Source organism: Rhinopithecus roxellana, chromosome 6 (genome assembly GCF_007565055.1).
Source record: "Rhinopithecus roxellana isolate Shanxi Qingling chromosome 6, ASM756505v1, whole genome shotgun sequence".
In the NCBI taxonomy this organism is placed as follows: Eukaryota; Metazoa; Chordata; class Mammalia; order Primates; family Cercopithecidae; genus Rhinopithecus; species Rhinopithecus roxellana.
The window spans coordinates 122,000,344-122,023,620 of record NC_044554.1 but is presented as its reverse complement, the minus strand read 5'-3'; the positions used below and the strand labels follow the sequence as shown (position 1 = coordinate 122,023,620).

Here is a 23,277-nt window from a genome sequence, read left to right as displayed (position 1 = left end):
ATTGCTATTGTTTTAAAGCTTCCCAAATTATTCTAATATGTAGCTAGAGTTGAGAAAGACTACTAGCTTATTGTAGTTTTCTAGGGCAAGTAGACTTTATTTTAAGCTTTCTCTTAATGTTGTTTTTCTCATCTAAGATTTTGTTGCATGAGGTTCCCATTGAAGGACAGAAAAAAAAGAGAAAGAAAGTTTTATTAGAAACGAAACTTCAAGGCAACAGTGAAATAACACAAGGCATTTTGGATTACGTAGTAGAAACCACCAAACCAATTTCTCCTGCAAACCAGGGTATCAGAGGTAGGAAACTTCTTTTTTAAAAAAACACATTGTTTAAAATACTTGTGGAAATACATTCTTTTAAAAATATACACATATTAAACCAATTTCTTTTTATGTTCCTTTACATTTAACAAACTTGCAAAAAAAAAACTCAAGTGTTTTTAAGGTACACCCCAGCCCCTTCAAGACGTAACTTGACAAATATTTTAAAAGTTAAAAAGTATTTAAAGAATTCACAATGTTGATGTGAAATATAGTTCCGTAGGTAAGTATCTTTTAACTACTATTCCTATTTCTCTACTTAATGACAAAGGAAACTATACTCATCTCTCCAAAACTAAGTAAAAGTTAATATTCGTGGATTAGGGAAAGTCCTGTAAATTACCAGGTAGCAGAGGTTTTCTTCCTATTTGGTCATAGAAAGAAGACCCTTTTCAGAAAGTCAGACTGGATTGTGGAAGTATTAACCCTGAAAGATTGAGGCCCCATTTAAAATATTACATAATAGCCTTTGAACGTGATTAGAAAGTAATGATCCATTTTCTCAGGCTGTAGAAACAGATAGCAGTCAAATGTTACAGAAACTACAAACTATATCCAGGATTCAGTTACTACAATTTAAAAAGTAAAGCCAATTCAGTCAAGTAGCAGTAGAAAACAGTTGTTAGTGAAGTAAAGCATACCTCTCTATGCCTACTTTTTTGGTTTTTCAAAGCTTATTCAGTGTATATTTTTATAGGGATTAGTTGTCTGATTCATCTGTTTCAGTAAAGAGATTGTTTTTGTTGCAGAGATACAGCCAAATCCTGTGGTTTGACTTATTAGTTATTTTGGGTATTTGTTTTCTAGAGATACATAACTGAGCTATAAGCCTGTGTTTCTTAACTTTTGGAGGTACCATTCACTATATTTTAGCTCCCTGATAGGTTACTTCCCCTAATAGAGCCTGAAGAGTTTTTGTGGGTTGGGACTGTAAGGATTTTAACTCAGGATTATAAGTAGTTCCTGTGACCAGGCAAAGTGGCTCACATCTGTAATCCCAGCACTCTGGGAGGCTGAGGTGGGTGTTTCACGAGGTCAGGAGTTTGAGACCAGCCTGGCCAATGTTGTTAAACCCCATCTCTACCAAAAATACAAAAATTAGCCCAGCGTGGTAGTGCATGCCTTGTAGTCCCAGCTACTCAGGAGGCTGAGGCAGAAGAATTGCTTGAACATGGGAGATGGAGGTTACAGTGAGCCAAGATTGTGCCACTGCACTCTAGCCTGGGCAACAGAGTAAGAGTCCATCTCAAAAAAATAAAAAAAAGTTCCTGCATATGATCTCTGATAAATACTCTGAGTCTCATGAAGAGAATTCCTTTTCTCTAATTACCAGATTCACTATATAATAAGAAGATCAAGAAAGCAATCTTAGCTTATTAAAAAGGTGGAGGGAGCTATCCTTTTTTGGGAATCAAGGCATGTGAAGACTGTCTTTGGATGCCACAGATTGGTCAGTCTCATCTACCTCAGTCTTGGACTTCTCTGATAAATTTTCATCTAAACTTATTCTACTATTGCCAGATTGTTATAGTTATCAGCATCTATCCTGACACCAAATCCCCAAGACAGAAATCTGATTATCTAAATCACATATTTGAGCTGACAAATCATTATAGACATAAATTATAGACAAGTCATAATTTGTTATGCATTAACTAAGCTCTGCCACTAGGTCCTTTTACCCAGAGGGATATGGAAGAGATCTCACTGTTAACAAAAACTTGCCCTGATCCAGAGGGCTGGGTAGTTTCCCTTAGGAGGAGTTATGAGTGGACAGTCACTGTGAAACATATCTAGCACCATTTTGCCCTGTATACTCAGACATAAAATGTACTAATGTATTTTCAGGGAGCGTTTAACAAGAAATTAAAGTAGCAAAGCATAATATATTAATGAGCCATACTCTATCCTGAATATCCTATTTGTTTTTCTAAATCTATGAAATATTTTTGAAGTAATATGATTCCTTATGTAAACATCACATGAAAATCACAAATGACTATTAGCAGTGGTTAGGCTTAATATTTTTGTACTGTGTTGTATGTCATTTACAAAGCACTACCATACTTATACATGAAATTCTTAAATTGATCCTGTTGATAGGTAGTGATTTTCACATCTATAAAATGGGAATGCAGGCATAGGCTGTCTCCTCCTATAAGCATTTCCATTGGTAGAGGAATTAGGACTAGAACCTTCATCTCCTAACTTGTCAGTGCTTCCCTGCCCCACTGACAGATCTCATAGTTACATATATAATTTGCAAAATAGGCATTTAAATAATAGATCGTAACTGGGTTTGGGGAAACAGCAAGGCAGGAAAGATTAAGTAGAGACAAGACTTCAAGCTAGGCAAAAGAAATAGTGCCTCTGAAGTATATTAGAATGTTCTGTATCTAACACTTATATTTTGTACAAGTGTTCATTTTGTGAAATAATTGGGGGCTATAATAAAGAAGGTCTTAATAATCACAAATATTGACTCTGATATTTTGTGAATAAATGAATCTATTTGAAGTCTTACATCATTTACTTGCCACAGAAGGCATCCCACCTGCCTACTAGGCATTTCTACCTGGGTCAGGAACGAGGTTCTGTTTCTTAGGGTGAGGAAATTGGAAGCATTGAAAGTATGACAAAGGCCTAGAGGATGAGGGGTTTTAGAATACAAGACTTGTAGGTTATTATTCATTAATAACTTACTGCCAATTCAGGAAAAACATTAAGAATGGTAGTTACAATTCAGAACAATAGTTTGTAGCCCAATCAGATTTTAATAAAGCCTGAAATTGAGGATGGAGGTTAAATATTAAATGAAGAGCCACTAAACATTAAGACTTTGAAACTTACGTATGCCAGAATATAATAAAATTCTTACTGTCTCTATCCTAGTTGAGTGAGGTGGTATATGCCTATTGACCCTGCAGAGTACATTGTCGTTCTGCCTTCTCAGCTCTTAGCAGAACAGTTTTCCTAGCTTTGCTTAGGAAGCTTCTCTTCTAGGAGGTCAAGACTAGGACCCTAAATCTACAAGGATTGTCCACAGAATGATTTTGCATTTATCAGTTTTTTTAGTACATATAATAAAGTTGACTTAGTATATTTCAGTTCCTCTTAATGCTGCCTTTTGAAGTATCTGTTTTCTAATTCTCAAGGTAATTTATAAGATTTAAAAGTGTATTATTTTTGTTTTGCTAACTTTTTAAAAATGATTAGGAAAACGAGTTGTACTAATGAAAAAATTTCCTCTGGACGGAGAGAAGATGGGCAGAGAAGCGTCATTATTTATTGTTCCATCAGTTGTCAAAGGTAAGGTCTAAATATATCTTACAAATCTTCATATACTTTAGATGCTAAGTAAAGATCTACTGAGGAACTTAGGAATTTGCATTCATAGTTACTACTATAATATTATAAAATACATATTTTAAAATTAATAGAAGAAGGGAAATATGTTAGTTAAAGACATTTTGATTTCAAAATAATATACAGGCTTCTTGGCTCAACAGTAATGTTTTTGTTTTAGTTTTTAAAAGGATGAAGAAATGAGGAGGGAAGGCATCATTGAAATTTAAAGTGCTCAGGTTACAATAAAGGATTTTTCTAAAGATATGCCATAGATAAAATAAAAATTGATCCTGAAGTATTCTGGAAAATTAACAGATTATGATCAGAACCTATCTAGTATTTGGGACAAGAATCCATAATAGTTCTAATATAATCTGCCTAATAGTATCAGTAATATTTTTAAAAAGGAAACCTAATGTGAAGATGTAATATTTTATTCCTTGGACACCCTGGCATAATAAACACATTGAGTTTCAGTACAGACCTTGCAGCCCTATAATTTTGTGACCTTGGGCAAATCTCCTCTTTAATCTTTAGCTCTTTATTTGTAAAATAGGGACAATATTGCTACCTGCTTCCACTTGTTTCATGGTGCTGGAAAATTCAATGAGGTATTAGATACGAAATCACCTTGAAAACTACAGAGCACTAGCATCATGTAAGATAGTAGTAATACTGATGATATACTGTATTAATCACCCACCATGGACATCCCATCAGCCTGCTGCTACACAGTGCTCACATGTATTTTATTAGCCAGCTGTAGCATTCCAGATATATTTTTCCAGGCATACTTAGGTTAAAAAATTCAGTATCTTAAGTAGCGTTGGAAATCTTATTAATGAGTTTTACAACATTGTTGAGGAAGATAAAGAGGAAACAGTTTCTGCAGTCCTCCAGAATTCTAAATGTTGCATTTATCTGAGTGGACAAGGTCACAGAGCTAGTCATCACTTGAATCCAGGCCTTCTAATTCCAAATCTAGAACAATTTATTTTATACTTAACAAGTTTTAATTTTGTAACATATATTTTTAGATGAAAACATGCAGATGTAAATCTTTTATATAGTAGCATAATTCTTCATTTTTCTTTTTCAGATAATACTAAATATATATATACCCCAGGATGCCCAATTTTTTATTGCTTTCAAGATATCATGCGAGTCTGTAGTGAATCCAGTACTCACTTTGCTACACTTACAGCAAGGATGTTAATAGCCTTGGATAAGTAAGAAATGCCATTAGAAGTATTTTTTAATTAATCAAATACATGTTTATAGTAGAAGTTAGTTCTGATAGATATAGACACTTTGAGAAGAAAATAATGAAAATAATATATGTATTTTTAAAATGGTAAGTTTTTCAATTCTAATATAAAAATGAAAAACCCCAAGATAAGGTTGTCCTGGCCTGGGTACAGCATGTTAATTTTATTTTTCAGAAATGGCAAACACTGCCGTGGCTTAAGAATTGAGATTCTCCTGTTATGAAACTATACATTTAATATTGAGTTACTGATAAGTGAATAAGTCATTCAACCTCTTATGCCTTTGTCTTTCTGTAAGAAGAGGGCTAATGTCACCTACATCTCAGTAGTTTGAATTTTAACAGTACTTTTATGTTTTTTGAAAGGAGTTTTTATTACTATAATGGCATATACGTTTAAAAAATTTATTTGCTGTATCCATTAAGAAAACTTCTATTAATAATAAATGAAGTATTTGTATACTGACTTGATCTTTACAGATCATATGAACGTATTATCACATGTGCCCCGAAACTATGTACAGTATTATGCATGTTTTCTTAGTTGTTAAAATCAATTTGCAATATAAATAAATTTTAAAAATAATAAAGTACTTAACTAACACTGAATTAAAATTATAAAAATCTGAAAGTAATATTCACAAGTGTCATATATCAGAGTTAGATAGTAATCTACCTTTTTGATCTTCACTTTCAAATGGCTACTTCTACCTCTATTTTTATTTTGCCAGGTGGTTAGATGAACGTCATGCACAATCTCACTTTATTCCAGCTTTATTCCGACCTTCTCCTCTTGAGCGGATAAAAACTAATGTCATAAATCCTGCATATGCTACTGAATCAGGTCAGACAGAAAACTCACTACATATGGGCTATAGTGCACTAGAAATAAAGAGTAAAATGTTAGCCCTAGAGAAAGCAGATACCTGTATTTACAACCCTTTGTTTGGATCAGATCTTCAATATACAAATCGGGTAAGAGTTGAATGAATTTTAGCTCTGATTTAAAAGACGTTTTATCTCAAGTGTAATTTTTTTTCCTGAGATATATACATATATTACTAATTATAAACATGAAGGCCTGGTGCAGTGGCTCACGCCTATAATCCCAGCACTTTGGGAGGCCAAGGAGGGCGGATTGCCTGAGGTCAGGAGTTTGGGACCAGCCTGGCCAATATGGTGAAATCTCATCTCTACTAAAAATACAAAAATTAGCTGGATGTGGTGGCGTACCCCTGTAGTCTTAGTTACTCCAGAGGCTGAGGCAGGAAAATCGCTTGAACCTGGGAGGCAGAGGTTGCAGTGAGCTGAGATCGCAGCACTGAACTCCAGCCTGGGCAACAGAGCAAGACTCATTCTCAGTAAATAAATAAATAAATAAATAAATAAATAAATACATTTAAAATATAAACATGTAAACATTAAGAGGACAAAGCTCTTAATGGGTTTTTGTTATTGTTTTCCCTTTCTAGGTAGATAAAGTGGTAATAAATCCATACTTTGGTCTAGGAGCTCCAGACTACTCAAAAATCCAAATACCTAAACAGGAAAAATGGCAGAGAAGCATGAGCAGTGTCACAGAAGACAAGTACTGTTTCAGTTTTACTCCACATTGCTTTTATGAAAACTTACATTCTAATTTAAAGTATTGTTTAAAATTATATATGCATTTTGTATGCATTGTAGTCACTATTGAGTTTATAGCTGCTCAGTGATATAGAGCTTTCATAGATGTGTCACACTTCTTTTGAAACAATTTTAACAGTCCTGTTTGTATTTTTCAAAATTTCTTTTTAATGATTAGGGAACGACAGTGGGTAGATGATTTTCCTCTCCACCGAAGCGCCTGTGAAGGAGATTCAGAATTACTAAGCCGTCTTCTCAGTGAAAGATTTTCAGTCAACCAATTAGACAGTGACCACTGGGCACCCATTCATTATGCCTGCTGGTAAATGGAATATTTGTTCTTTTCTATTTAGAAAGAATACATTTTTAATTATAAATGTTAGTACTTCTTTTCAAAACTGTTCTCATTCCAGATACTTTTTCTCTACCCGTTTGCCTTAGGAGTTTTCTGTTTTGATCTTAGATGATTGTATATGTGCCAATGTTCAGAATTGTAAGGTCTGCCCCATGGGGAATATACTGTTAGTGTTCTTAGGCATTGCCAGATGATATAGTAGGATACTTAATGACTAGTAAGTGTCATCGTAGAGTTCACGGTCACTTATTCACCTTGCAGTTTCTCTTGTTTTGTATTGGATTATGTTATGCTTATCCTTTCTGTGAAGTTTGCATATGTTAACTACTTACAATTTGACCTTGCATCTTGTTATAAAAGTATCCTTTCAGTGCTTTGAGAAACTTTGGTTATCAAGAAGCCCTCAAAAGCCTTCATTAGAACCACAGCTTTCCATTATGTTAGATACTAGTGTTGGGACAGAATTGGGGTTAGCTCTTTCCACTAGTTTCCCAGTGTAGCTCTTGGTCTTCTCCTCCTCTCACATAATTATTTTTCCCCTCAGTTGGGCTGAGTTGTTAGTGTTTAGAGTAGTAGTTAACTGTTTACTTTAAGTCATCTTCTAGAAAGGATATAATAAAGTTTTTTAATTATTTCTGTGGGAAAGTTGCTGTTCACCTATTGTTTAAAGTAAGTTTCCTTGGCTAATTTAAGAGGTACCAGCCAGGAACAGTGGCTCACGCCTGTAATCCCAGCACTTTGGGAGGCCGAGGCGGGTGGATCACAAGGTCAGGAGATCGAGATCAACCTGGCCAACATGGTGAAACCCCATCTCCACTAAAAATACAAAAATTAGCCAGGAGTGGTGGTATATGCCTGTAATCCCAGCTACTCGGGAGACTGAGGCAGGAGAATCACTTGAACCCGGGAGGCAGAGATTGCAGTGAGCCGAGATTGTGCCACTGCACTCCAGCCTGGCGACAGAGTGAGATTCCATCTAAAAAAAAAAAGAAAAGAAGTACCACATTATTTATTGCCTTGTTAAATGTCCACAGTGTCTTAGTTGTATTAGATTGAGCAAGGTAATTCACTTTACCTCTCTGCATCCAGTTTATTTATCCATATATAAAATGTAATAATTAGATCATTTCTAGAGTTTCTTCCAACTGAAAATTCTTTTGATTTATCTGATTTTAATATTTGTAATCAAGCAGTTAACTATAGTTGCTTTATATATAAAGATCTTTTTTCTGTTTCCTTAAAAATATGCTCTTATGTTTCCTATTACATGGAGTTTTTATATTAAGAGTTACCCCAATCATCTTTAACTGAGTTAATAGTTGTTTCTTCAGATTACCAGAAAATACTGGCAGCAAAAACAATACTAAAAGAAATGACATGCAGCCCGGCGTGGTGGCTCATACCTGTAATCTCAGCACTTTGAGAGGCCAAGGCGGGCGGATCACGAGGTCAGGAGGTCGAGACCATCCTGGCTAACACCGTGAAACCCCATCTCTACTAAATATACAAAAAATTAGCCAGGCGTGGTGGCGGACACCCGTAGTCCCAGCTACTCGGGAGGCTGAGGCAAGAGAATGGTGTGAAACCGGGAGGCGGAGCTTGCAGTGAGCTGAGATCGTGCCACTGCACTCCAGCCTGGGCAACATAGCGAGACTCTGTCTCAAAAAAAAAAAGGAAAAAAAGAAATCACATGCTTTACCAGGAGCTAAATAAAAAGAGGTAGAGAATATAGTTCAGATTCCAACAAAGTGGACTGTAGATTTGGAAAAGGCAAAAGCAATGAATTTTAGTTGAGGAATCCCGAGATTATATTTGACTGTATGGTTGCCCCTTTTTGTGGCAGGGGTGTTTTTTTTTTTTCTCTCTAATGAAAGAATGGTAATATTTTCAACTATTACATAAAAACAGAAGCACGGGCATTGTACTTACTATGCTTTGGAATGTACCTATGTTTCAGTACCATTTTAGTTCCTAAAATATGATCTTTGGTGTTACTTTATGCCTCTAAGGGTCTGTTTCTTTATCTATACAAGATGGGCTTAAAAATGGTACCTTCCCTAATATTAAAAGAAAAATTACAAGTAATGTGCTTTGAGAGCACATGATGAGCACTCAATAAATCTTGGCTTTTAAGAGTAAGTTTTGGCCGGACATAGTGGCCCACACCTGTAATCCCAGCACTTTGGGAGGCCAAGAAGGGCAGATGACTTGAGGTCAGGAGTTTGAGACCAGCCTTCCCAACATGGTGAAACTCTGTCTCTACTAAAAATACAAAAATTAGCTTGGCGTGGTGGCGGGCACCTGTAATCCCAGCTACTTGGGAGGCTAAGGCAGGAGAATTGCTTGAGCCCAGGAGGTGGAGGTTGTGGTGTGCTGAGATCCCGCCACCACACTCCAGCCTGGGCGACAGAGCTAGACTACATCTTGGAAAAAAAAAAAAAAGGAATAAATATTGTAAAAATGTAAAGATTTTGATGTCTAAATCTAAAATTTATTAATCTGTAATATTTTCATTTGCAAACTTTTGTTACTTGAGTATGCCAAGGAAAAGAGTTTTATACTTGGATAAATTAATTTTGTGTCAGCTGGATAATCAAGTTTCATGTAACAGGAGTAGTATGGGTCACCTTGCAATACTGTTAGTCAGATGCCTCATTTAATTGACATGAATTCAAATAAAGAATGATTTAACTATTCAGTAAGGAATTTAAATTTATCTTGGAAATATACTCTTGTTCACTAATTGGTACAAAGACTGAGGAGGGGACACTGGGCCCTTGACTGTGATACAGTGAAGAGGCTAGGGTTTAGTCCTATTTTTGTAAGGTTAGACAAGATATTTTACCTCACTTGGTCTCTTTTCTCATCTTTAAAATGAGGGTTTTAATTAGATTAGTGGTTCTCTTTTGGGTCTCCGGATACTTTTTCACTCTTAACAGTTACAGGATTCCAAAGAGTTTTTGTTTATGTGGATTAAAGCCAGTGTTAAGATATTAGAAATAGAAACTGAAAAATATTTCGTGTGTGTTAAAAATAATACCTATATATGTTAACATAACACAATTTAATGAAAAAAATAAGAGTTTAAAATTCAAGATTGGTAGCCAGACACGTGAAAACCATTCCTTACTTTCTAGAATCATTTTCCCGAAATATTTAAAATGGCTTTTACCCCATGTGGAGAACTTCACAGCCACTCAGTAAATGTCTCAATGATATTTCCTATTTTCTCACTTCTTTATTCTTCCTGTACCCCTATGCCAGACCCTCTATTTTGAATCGAATCAGTGTCTTCTTTCTCTAATAGTACTTTCAGACTTCAGAGCATTGTTAGTGCTTTTCAAACTATGATGATTTGGCTTTCTACAAATTATTTCATCCAATTTCTTTTAGAGCTTCCCTGTATATTAGCTATATGTACTCTTTGTTTCATTCAGCCTTTTAGTCCTCCCCTTCCAAGCTGTTCTAAATATTTCTACTCCTAAATACTTAAACTTTCACTACTTTCTGTTTCTACTTTCGTAATCCGTATACCCTTTTTTGCCCCCTATTTTCAAAGAAAATTTAAGGCTTCAGAAATGTTCTTCTCCATCCCTGATGATCACTTTTTGTCCCTATCTCTCTCCTGTATCATAGGGTATACATGTAAAAATTCTTCTTATTCCCCTTAAATTCACTTTTCTTTTTCTACACCTACTTTCTTCTTGCCCTCAAACATGCGTGATTCTCTTCCTTCTTGAAAGTTACCTTCACCTGAACCTACTTCTTTTAGCTACCATCCTGTTTCTTTCCTTCCTTTCACAGCCAGATTTCAAAGGTGAGTGGGCAACACACTCTGCTTTCTCTTTTTCACTCTTCATAAACCTTAACTTTTTCTGAGTTTTTGATCTCTTTCCTTGCTCTGCAGCATTTAATTCTTGCCCACTCTTCATTCTAAGAACAAATGGGAGTTGAAAGGGCATAATGGAGCTATAATGAAGGTCAGTACAAATGCAAGATATTATTGCTATCTTATCATTGCTATTGAAACACTCACTGGCCTCCATTCTGTGATCCAAACCTGTGTCTTAGTAGTAGTACTACTAAGATTCAGAAAACTGGCTTCTAACTCTGGCTAGTCACCGTGAGACTTTGGGCAAGTTATTTAACTGCATCAAGCTCCATTTTTCTCATCTGTGCAATAAAAAAGTACCTCCACCTATTTTATAAATTTCTATGATTATATTAAATAATTATACAAGAAGATAGCTGGGAAATTTTAAGGCATCATACAAAATGTATGTTTGTATTATCTTTATTATTACTTCTTGAATTGCTCCCTCACTATCTTTTCCTGTCTTCCCTTTTAGATGTATTTCATTGTTCTAAGGTGATCATATTATTTGTTCTCAGAAAGATTTCATCCATTCTTTCAGACAATTTAATTCTTTTCAATGAGATGATTTTACATATTCTCAGATAGATAGTCTAACCTTTTGCCTTCCACCTAAGTAGTTTCAAGTTGCCTACTAAACATTTCAGTCACTTATCTTTTGTATATAAGGCACTTTGGAGAATATAAAGACACTGTCCCTACCCTCAAGGAGCTTCCAACCTGATAGAGAGGAGATGTGGATAAACAAGGATGAAATTAGGTAAAATAAGTTGCAAAAAAAAGCAAAAATACAATGCTAAAACGTAGTGGGAATATAGAGAGGATAGATTTTAAACTGTTTCAGAGGCATAATGGAATTTAACCTGAACAAAATCAGGAAGGGGGAAAGGATGTCTTAAGAATAGCAAAGAACATTGTGGCTTTGATTTGCGTTTCTCTAATGATCAGTGATATTGAGCTTTTTTTTATATGTGTCTTGGCTGCATGTATGTCTTCTTTAGAAAAGTATCCATGTATTACCCACTTTTTAATGGCGTGGTTTTTTTCTTATGAATTTGTTAAGTTTCTTATAGATGCTAGATATTAGACTTCTGTCAGATGCATAGTTTGCAAATATTGTCTCCCATTCTGTAGGTTGTCTGTTTACTCTGTTGATAGTTTCTTTTGCTGTGCGGAGCAGCTCTTTAGTTTAAGTACCATCTCACACCAGTCAGAATGGCTATGATTAAAAAGTCTTAAAAATAACAGATACTGGCAAGGTTGCCGAGAAAGGGAACACTGTTGGTGGGAGTGTAAATTAGTTCAACTATTGTGGAAAGCAGTATGGCAATTCCTCAGAGAGCTAAAAACAGAATTTTCATTTGACTTAGCAATCCCATTACTGTGTATATACCCAGAAGAATATAAATCATTTTGCCATAAAGACACATGTACACACATGCAACGTTCATTCCAGCACTATTCTCAATAGCAAAGACATACAATCAACCTAAATGCCCATGATAACAGAGTGGTTAAAGAATATGTGGTACATATATATATACATATATATATATATATAAAATAGAATACTATGCAAACAGAAAAAAGAACAAGATCATGTCTTTGCAAGACCATGGATGGAGCTGGAGGCCATTATTTTTAGCAAACTGACACAGGAACAGAAAATACCGCGTGTTCCTACTTATACGTCGGAGCTAAATGATGAGAACTCATGAGCATAAAGAAGGGAACAGCAGACACTGGGGCCTCCTTGAGGGTGGAAGCCGGGAGGAGGGAGAGGAGCTGAAAAAATAACTATTGGGTACTAGACTTAGTACCTGGGTGGTGGAATAATCTGTATGACACACCCCCATGACACGAGTTTACCTGTATAACAAACCTGCACATGTACCCCAGAGTCTAAAATAAAAGTTAAAAAAAAAAAAAAAGAATAGCAAAACCTGAGGAAAACAAATCACCTGAATAAAGTGTGGGATGAAAGTATCTTATTTGGAATATAGAAAAGGCATAGTATTTGTGAAGGGGAAGAAAGGAAAAACAGATGGAAAATCAGTTCTAAAGATGGGCTGTTTTCCCCTCAGATGTTCCATATCTAAAACTAAAACCAAGTTTCCATTCCTCCTCCCACCTCACCCTCTTATTTCCACACGATAAATTAGTTTCTACCCTTGCTTCAGATTGCAGCTTTACGTAAGTCTTTGGCTATAACCAAGAGGTTGACTCACTCACTGTGTGCGTATGCTTTGTACTCTTCTGAGACCTTTGCTTACTCCTTTACTGTCTACCTAAAATATTTTACCTCTCTTCATCTCTTCAGTTCTTTCCTATTTAAAAATCCAGTTCAGGCCGGTTGTTATGGCCCATGCCTGTAATCCCAGCACTTTGGGAGGCTGAGGCAGGTGGATTGTTTGAGCCCAGGAGTTAGAGGCCAGGCTGGGCAACATGGCGAAACCCTGTCTTCCCACCCCACCCACCGAGACAGAGTCTTGCTCTATCAGCCAGGCTGGAGTGCAGTGGCGCAGTCTCAGTTCACTGCAACCTCCACCTCCTGGGTTCAAGTGATTCTCCTGCCTCAGCCTCCCAAGTAGCTGGGATTACAGGCATCTGCTACCACACCCGGCTAATTTTTGTCTTTTTAGTAGAGGCAGGGTTTCACTATGTTGGCCAGGTTGGTCTCAAACTCCTGGCCTTGTGATCCGCCCACCTCAGCCTCCCAAAATGTTGAGATCACAGGCGTGAGCCATCACATCCGGCCAAAACCCCATCTTTACTAAAAACACAAAAATTAGCTGAGCATGGTGGCGCGTGCCTGTAATCCCAGCTACTTGGGAGGCTGAGACACAAGAACCTCTTGAACCCAGGTGGCAGACATTACAGTGAGCTGAGATTGCACCACTGTACTCCAGCCTGGGCATAGAGTGAGATTCAGCCTCAAAAATAGTAAGATTTAGTTCAATTTGTTCTTCTATCAGAGCACTTTACAGGACCATCTAGACTGAATCATATCTCGTTTTCTGGGATTATATCTCTGGAGCTGGGATTACAGGCATGCGCCACAATGCCTGCCTGATTTTTGTATTTTTGGTAGAGACAGGGTTTCACCATGTTGGTCAGGCTGGTCTCGAACTCCTGACCTTGTGATCCGCCTGCCTCTGCCTCCCAAAGTGCTAGGATTACAGGTGTGAGCCACTGCGCCCAGCCTCTGATATTTTTTAAAGCATTGACTAACAATACCATACTTAAATTTTACAGCATTATGTAACTTATCCCATGTTTATGTTTTGCCTCAAATTACACTGTAAACCATTCATGGTAGAGACCACATATTTTATATATCTTTGTCTCTCTCACATTGTCTAATATAGCAACTATATATAGAATTACGTCTTTGGGCCTATTTTGTAGACAGCCAGGCCTAAGTGAAAAGCATTCTTACTAAGTTTTCTTACTAAGTTACTTTCTGTTTCTGAAACTATATTTGGCTTAAAATTGTATCTAACTTTTGTACTTCACATGGGGTGTTTCTCTGTCATCTGCTCTATCTTGTATTTGAGGTTATATTTTCTTCCAGTTTATCAGAAATAGAAACAGTTTAATTAAATCAGAATAATTAATAAGAAACCCCTAATTATTGAAAACATTATGTCAGCATCTTAATAATCCTTTGCTGTCTGTCCTAGAAAATTCTTAGATTTTTTTGAGATATCATCTAAAATTTGGATTTTTAAAAACATTTCAGATGACTTTTTTAGGTAAGTTTTTTTGTTGTTTTTTGTTTGTTTTTTCATACAGGTATGGAAAAGTTGAGGCCACTCGCATATTGTTAGAGAAAGGAAAGTGCAATCCGAACCTTTTAAATGGACAACTTAGTTCTCCTCTTCATTTTGCTGCTGGAGGAGGACATGCTGAAATAGTACAGATTCTCCTAAACCATCCAGAAATTGATAGAGTAAGTTATTTTCCAGGTTTTTAAAAGTAATATTCAAGCAGTGAATAACAAGTAATGACACTAAAATGTTCAACTGTATGCTTGAGAGTTCATCTGAAAAATAAAAATAAGTTCCATTACTTTATAGAATAAGTAACAGAATATATGAGTTGTGCTTTATAGAATAAGTAATGGAATATATGAGTTGTGCTTTTGAACGTACTTTTTTTTTTTAGTTTTTTAAGATTTTTTAAATCTAAAATTTATGCCTAAATTTTACATTAACCATTTTTAGGCATTAAGTACATTTACATTATTGTACAACCATCACCACAGTCTGTCTTCAGAATGTATGTAGAATTTAACCTCTTTTCATTTTGTATTGTATTTCTCCAAAAACATCTTGAAAAAGGAAAAAGATTTTCCAGAATTTCATAAAGGAAATTCATAAAAAGTATGTCATAAAGAGGAAAATAGTATTAACAAAACCCTTGTTATGTCTTTATCAGAACTTTTAAAAAACAGTAATCACATTGATTAGTGCTTTGAGTCTTTTATCTTGGCAACTCTTGTTTATTCTAAACATAATACATACTAAGTGTGGTTAATATTTACTTAGTACTTGACAAGAGTCTCTTTTTTTATGAAACTTTGATTAATTGGATGACATTTTCCCTTAGAATACCATAATATGTAATGCCTTTTTGTCCCCTCCCCACCCACATTTCTAGCATATAACAGACCAGCAAGGAAGATCTCCGTTAAATATTTGTGAAGAAAACAAACAAAATAACTGGGAAGAAGCTGCTAAATTGTTGAAGGAAGCCATTAACAAGCCTGTAAGAATTATCTTCATAGTTAGAACCAAGCATAGTATTTAAATTAATAAGATTTAAATTTGAGGATCTGTGGCAAGAGTGGAAAGACAAACGATTAGATGGCTTTACTGCTATAAAACCTCACTGTAGTCCGGGCATGGTGGCTCACGCCTGTAATCCCAGCACTTTGGGAGGCTGAGGCAGGTGGATCACAAGGTCAAGAGATTAAGACCATCCTGGCCAACATGGTGAAACCCCATCTCTATGAAAAATAAAAAAATCAGCTGGGCATGGTGGCATGCGCCTGTAGTCCCAGCTACTCAGAAGGCTGAGACAGGAGAATTGCTTGAACCCAGGAGGCGGAGGTTGCAGTGAGCCGAGATTGTGCCACTGCATTCCAGCCTGGGCAACAAAGCAAGACTCCGTCTCAAACAAACAAACAAATAAACTTCATTGTAGACTGGATAGGTATCTCATTTGTTATTATCCCTAACATTTGGACATTTATTCTTGCATAACAAACTAAGACTTGCAAAAAATAAGTAAATAAAGCTTTCAGAACTCTTAAATTTTTCATATAATTTCGACGCTTGATGTGTTGATTACGCTTTTTTTTGTTTTTTTTTTTTTTTGAGATGGAGTCACCCAGGCTGGAATGCAATGGCATGATTTTGGCTCCCTGCAGCCTCTACTTCCCGGGTTCAAGCAGTTCTCCTCCTCAGCCTCCCAAGTAGCTGGGACTACAGGCACCTGCCACTACGCCTGGCTAATTTTTTGTAATTATAGTAGACATGGGGTTTCACTATGTTAGCCAGGATGGTCTCGATCACCTGACCTCGTGATCCGCCTGCCTCGGCCTCCCAAAGTGCTGGGATTACAGGCGTGAGCCACCGCGCCTGGCCTGATTACACATAATTTTAATCTGTTCATTGACATATATCCCTCTACTTAGGCCTTTTAAGCAACATTTTGTATTTTTAAATGAAAGCATTGCATATCATTCATTCATTTAGTCTCAGCAAGTTAGTTTATATATAACAGACTCATTTTCCTCCTCATAAAAGTAAAATAGGTGTTTCCAAGCTTTTTTATTCTGCTAACTCAACCTGGCCTTTTCATCTAATTACAACTGGAAATAAACTCATAAATCGAATGCACATATAGCTATTAAAATAATAATTGTATTTAGAGGCATAAAGCTTAATTTGTAATTGTAGTGACATTAAAATACAGAAGGTTAACAATGAGAAGAAACTCAATTATGCCTAAGAGTTATAATGATTATAAAAATCATTAATTTAATTATTTTTATTTTTATGAGACAGAGTCTCACTATGTTGCCCAGGCTGGAGTACAGTGGCTGTTCACAGACAATCATGATGCACTGCAGCCTCAACCTTCTAGGCTTGGGCAGTCCTCCCATCTTGGCCTCTTGAGTAGCTGGGACTGCAGACATGTGCCACCACTCCTGGCTATCATTAGTTTAAAAACTGTTTGAAATAAAAAGATTTATACCAACAAATAAAGGATAAAGGGTTTATACTAACAGATATAACCCTTTACCTAAGCCTCTCCGGGCATTAACCAACAACTATACAGTAAGTATTTGTTGAGTATCTCTGCGGATTTAACATGACAAAATGCTGAAAATTATCAGGAATATATGATCTCTGCCTTTAATGTTACACGCATGCCGCACACTTACGCATTTTGTCAAAACACTTACTCCAGGAGCATAAGACAGTCAAGGAAATAGACAAGCAGTACAGGTACCCTTATGTTATACTTCATTGCAATTTATTTTCTAACTATGTAGTTTTAACTCATTTTTATCCCTGATATAGTCTTTATAATTGTGAATGAATAAGGTAGGAGGGTTGAAGTTCTTTTATCCAAAGTGCACTGACCTGGAAGTTATTTGGGGACATCAGTTACTTCCTATAACAATAAAAATCCATTGAGAAAGCTACTACTCTGTGCAGTTTTCTAAACTGGGGGAAGGAAACTGGCTCAAAGTTCATTGATAACTTTTACCTGCAAAGTGTTCCGTCACAAATTCCTCTTAGGACAAGTTATTGGTGGTACACATTTCTGTTGTATTATTTGTGACCCACTAGACTCATGAAGTACTCAGCTAACACTAGATACAGTAACCAAGTTTGTGTTTCTCGTATGATATTTACATTGTACATTAAAGGTGCTAAAACATCCTGTCAAAAGAATTTGACTTTGAGTATTTTTTTAAGTCATTCTCCTTAGTTTCCCAACTTATTTCTGGAACATCCAGAAGAAAATATTTTAGAAAATACAACTAATGGAAGTAAAATGGTTTGTTTTTTGTTTTTTGAGATGGAGTCTCGCTCTGTTGCCCAGGCTGGAGTGCAGTGACACGATCTCGGCTCACTGCAAGCTCCGCCTTCTGGGGTTCACACCATTCTCCCGCCTCAGCCTTCTGAGTAGCTGGGACTACCGGCACCTACCACCATGCCCAGCTAATTTTTGTGTGTGTGTGTGTGTGTGTTTTTAGTAGAGACGGGGTTTCACTGTATTAGCCAAGATGGTCTCGATCTCCTGACCTCATGATCCGCCCGCCTCAGCCTCCCCAAGTGCTAGGATTACAGGCGTGAGCCACCGTGCCTAGCCAGTAAAATGTTTTTAAAATATCACCAACAGATTCTCACTTGTAACAGTGTTTCTGATATTTTTCATGTTAGAAATCTATAATAAAGCACATGAAGTTGAAGGAAAGTATCTTGTTAGATTGTGATGTATAATTTTTTAAGCTGGTTACATAAGTTATCATTTCTTGTAGTATGAAAAAGTTCGAATATACAGAATGGATGGGTCATATCGTTCTGTTGAATTGAAGCATGGAAATAATACCACAGTGCAGCAGATAATGGAAGGAATGCGTCTCTCTCAAGAAACTCAGCAATATTTCACTATATGGATTTGTTCAGAAAACCTCAGTAAGAAAGTTTTTATTATGTTTTAGTAAACCTCGTTATTCCCTTTTGGGAGTGGGTTGGTAAAAAATATAACTTCTTTTTATTCTTGACTCTTAAATTTTGAATAATACAATGTTCTTCTCTTTTATATAAATATAGAGGTAAGTCCCTGCCCACCCCCTTCCTGCTTCATTCAAAGCATTTTTTAATAATTAAAAAAGAAAACTTTTCTTCTGTGGCAATAGCATTTGATTTGAATGCCATTAAATGTTGTGCTTATGCAACTTGCCTTTATTCTTTGTGCTCATTTTGAAATAATACAAATGTTCTTTTCTCTTACATGAGTTTTCTATTTAAAAATCAACCTTTTTATTTAAAATCAACCTAATGACACTATATATTTGTTCTTCAAAGTATTACACTTACATACAGAATTTAATTGATGGATATGATTGGATATTTAATGGCTTAGTTGTATCTTTTTAATTAGGAATTCTACTTATGTCATAATTAAATAGGCTATAATGGAATTAAGGATTTCATATACATTTGATAAATTTTATGTAAGAATTATTTTTAATAATTCTTATGTTCTTGATAATAAGCAGTTAACCACAAATTGGGTAGTAATATTGATTAAAATGTTAATTTTAGATTTAAATTTAATTTGTGAGTATTCAGTACAGAAGTGCAGATAGTTTATTACAGAGTTTCTATGCATTGATATAGTTGAGTTTTTTACGTTATCATTTATAAAAGGAAAGATGTTTTTCAGGCCTTCAACTCAAACCGTATCATAAACCCTTGCAACATGTTCGTGACTGGCCAGAAATACTTGCTGAATTGACTAATCTGGATCCTCAAAGGGAAACATCTCAGCTTTTTCTAAGAAGAGATGTGAGACTTCCTTTGGAGGTTGAAAAACAGGTTTGCTTGGAAATCTTATTTACAGTTATTTAAATGCACAAAATCTATTGCATTTCTATTGTAAGTACTAGAGGCAGAAATTGTGCTTACATCCTTATATCGATCCTTACATCCTTATATCGATCCTTACATCCCTGTAATAATTGGTGGAATTTCGGTTGGTCTACTTACAAAGCCCTTGGTTGGGATTTTTCATTTCCACTCCCATTGTCTTAAGAATACAAAAGAATTAGGGAGGCTATCCTAAAGAAAATTAGCAATCAGATGTGGAGCCAAATTATACTGGAAAAAAATTGTTTAAGACTAGTTAGGAAGTACACTGTCAAGGATAAACTTAATAAAGGGCTAATCAGTTGTATACATTTTGAAGGAAGAAAGAGAAACACTGGTGTGGGAGACAACAGAAAAAACATCCTGGTATACTGCAAAGGGAACAATGTAAAAGTCATTCTTAACAGTCCATAAGTGGCTCTTTCTTTTTTTCTTTTTCTTTTTCTTTTTTTTTGAGACTGAGTCTTGCTCTGTCTCCTAGGCTGGAGTGGCACAATCTCAGCTCACTACAATCTCCACCTCCCAGATTTAAGCAGTTCTCATGCCTCAACCTCCCCCAAGTAGTTGGGATTATAGACGTGGGCCACCACACCCAGCTAACTTTTTTTGTATTTTTAGCAGAGACAGGGTTTCGCCGTGTTGGCCAGGCTAGTCTTGAACCCTTGGCTTCAAGTGATCTGCCAACTTTGGCCTCCCGAAGTGCTGGGATTACAAGCGTGAGCCACTGTGCCTAGGCTAAGTAGTTCGTCTTAACTCAAACAGGGAACTCTGTACATAGTGAAAAATGAGAATAGTATTTACATTTGATAAAAAGAAGTCTGTCCAGACAAGTATATTTCTATTTGAACTACTGTGGATTTTAGAGAGGAAGAAGTGACATAATGCCATAAGAAGGATGAATGGGCCAGGCACAGTGACTCATGCCGGTAATCCCAGCACTTTGGGAGGCCAAGGAGGGTGGATCACGAGGTCGGGAATTCAAGACCTGCCTGGCCAAGATGGTGAAACCCCGTCTCTGCTAAAAATACAAAAATTAGCCAGGCATGGTGGCGGTCGCCTGTAATCGCAGCTACTTGGGAGGCCGAGGCAGAGAATTGCTTGAACCTGGGAGGCGGAGGTTGCAGTGAGCCGAGATCGTGCTACTGCACTCCAGCCTGGATGACCTGGATGACAGAATGAGACTCCATCTTAAAAAAAAAAAAAAAAAAAAAAAAGGATGAATGGACAAGGGAGAGATTATAACAGCTTAAATTAGGCGTGATAATCTAAATATGGTGAAATTGTTTCATGGTCTTACAGTGTTAGTGAAGATAAAAATAGAATACATTTCTTAATTCTTTATTCTCAGGGAATATTAAACAAACACAGTTAAACCAATTTTAGCACAAGAAAATTTCAACAGCCATGTCCAAACTTGTTTAACATTTTATACATAACTATGTATATTGCTCTTTTTATATTATCAAGCCAAAGATAGAGTTGATCCTTTCAGCCAGATACACTAGTAGTCACATAAAAATTGCTATGAAATTTACCAAAAACTAAGGGCTTCATTATTTGTTAAAAATGTGTTAGAATCACATTAATAGAATGAAAGGGAGGGAAGAAAACACGAGATCCAGAAAGGCATATGACAAAATCCAACACCCTTTCATGATTTAAAAAACTCTCAGAAAACTAGGAATTCAAGCGAACTTTTCAGCATGATAAAGGGTGTTCATGAAAAACCCACAGCTAACATCATATTCAATGGTAAAAGACTGAAAACTGTCCTCCTAAGATAAGGTACAAAATTAAGATACCCACTTTCACCAATAATCAAGACCTTAGTTTTTGGCAAATGACGTATACATAGGAATTCCCAAAGAATCCACAAGAACGCTAGAGCTAATAAATTAATTCAACGAAGTTTCAAGGTATAAGCTCAACACACAAAATCTGTTGTCTATACACCAGCAAAGAATAATACAAGAAAGAGATTAAGAAGTCCATTAAAATAGCATCTAAGAATATAATACCCAGGAATAAGTTAACAGAAGAAGTTCAAGACTTGTACACTGAAAACTAAAACATTGCTGAAAAATAAAACCTAATATCTGGAAAGACATCTCTGTGTTCAATGATAGGAATAGTTAGTGTCATTAAGATGTCACTACTAGCAAAGTGCTCTACAGATTTAATGCAATCCCTAACAATATTCCAATAGCCTTTTTTGTTAAAGTGGAACGGACAGTACTCAAATCCACATTAATTGCAAGTGGCCTCAAATAGCCAAAGCAATCTTGAATAAAGCAGAATCAAGTTGAGAGACTGACATTACTCAATTTCAAAGCACAGCACAAAGCTAAGTAATCAAAAGCATTGTGGTACTCTAGCATAAGGATAAACATACAGACCATTGGAACAGAATTGAGTTTTCAGAAATAAACCCATACATGTACAGCCAGTAGATTTTTGAGAAGGCTGCCAGGCTCATCTAATGGAGAAAGAATAGTCTCTTCAACAGATGGTGCTGGTATAACTGTAGGTTCACATTGCAAAAGTAGGAAATTGGACCCCAACCTCATGCCATATAAAAAGTTAAAATGGCTGGGTGTGGTAGCTCACAACTGTAACCCCAGCACTTTGGGAGGCCGAGGCGGGTGGATCACTTGAGGACAGGAGTTCTAGACCAGCCTGGCCAACATGGCAAAACCCCATCTCTACTAAAAATACAAAAAATTAGCCAGCCGTGGTAGTACACCTTTGTAGTCGCAGCTACTCAGGAGGTTGAGGCACGAGAATTGCATGAACCTGGGAGGTGGAGGTTGCAGTGAGCCAAGATTGCGCCACTGTACTCCAGTGACAAAGTGAGACTCCGTCTCAAATACAATAATAATAAATTAAAATGCATAAGTGACCTAAATATAAGTGCTAAAACCATAAAACTCAGAAGAAAACATAGGGATAAATCTTCATGACCTTGGGATTAGGCAGTGGAGTCAGATATGACAACAGAAGCATGAACAACAAAATAAATATTGGGTAAGTTAAACTTTATCAAAATCAGAAACTTTTGTGCATTAAAGGACATTATTAAGAAAGTGAAAAGCAACAGAATGGGAGAAAATATTAGGAAATCATAGATAAGGGTTTACTATCCAGAATATACAAAGAACTCCTACAACTCAACAATAAAAAGGCCAACAACCCGATTAAAAATGGTCAGGGTTTGGTGCAGTAGCTCACTCCTGTAATCCCAGCACTTTGGGAGGCTGAGATGGGAGGATCATGGGAGCCCAGGAATTTGAGACCTGCCTGGGCAACATAGTGAGACTTCATCTCTATAAAAAACTTAAAAAATTAGCCAGGCATGATGTCACACACCTGTAGTACCAGCTACTCAGGAGACAGAGGTGGGAGGGTCGCTTGAGTCTGGGAGGGAGAGGTTACAATGAGCCAATGTCACATGACTGCACACCAGCCTGGTAATAGAGCAAGATTGTCTCAAAAAAAAAAAAAAGTAGGCCAAGTGTGCTGATTCACTTCTGTAATCTCAGTGCTTTGGAAGGATGAGGTGGGAGTCTCACTTGAGGCCAGGAATTTGAGACCAGCCTGGCTGCATAGTGAGACCCTGTCTCTACAAAAAAGTTTCTTTTTTTGTTTGTTTTAAGTAGCCTGGCATGGTGGCACACACCTGTAGTCCTAGCTACTCGAGAGTGAGACGGGAGGATCACTTGAACCCAGGAGTTCAGTGTTACAGTTAGTTATGATCAACCACTGCACTCTAGGCTGGATGAAAGAGCAAGACCCTGTCTGTAAATAAAATAGG

At 36.5% G+C, this 23,277-nt stretch overlaps 1 protein-coding gene across 15 annotated transcripts in view; it reads left to right on the top strand.

Moving 5' to 3' along the window:
• KRIT1 (KRIT1 ankyrin repeat containing) overlaps positions 1–23,277 on the top strand; it is a 46,575-nt gene that overhangs the window by 4,444 nt on the left and 18,854 nt on the right. For all 15 annotated transcript variants that reach the window (XM_010353553.2, XM_010353550.2, XM_010353552.2 and 12 more), the window contains 10 exons: positions 138–297; positions 3,538–3,630; positions 4,769–4,898; positions 5,668–5,911; positions 6,409–6,524; positions 6,741–6,884; positions 14,587–14,743; positions 15,454–15,561; positions 18,353–18,509; positions 19,264–19,415. In XM_010353553.2, coding sequence (XP_010351855.1) covers positions 138–297; positions 3,538–3,630; positions 4,769–4,898; positions 5,668–5,911; positions 6,409–6,524; positions 6,741–6,884; positions 14,587–14,743; positions 15,454–15,561; positions 18,353–18,509; positions 19,264–19,415 — 1,461 coding nt within the window. The remainder of the gene's footprint in view (positions 1–137; positions 298–3,537; positions 3,631–4,768; positions 4,899–5,667; positions 5,912–6,408; positions 6,525–6,740; positions 6,885–14,586; positions 14,744–15,453; positions 15,562–18,352; positions 18,510–19,263; positions 19,416–23,277) is intronic.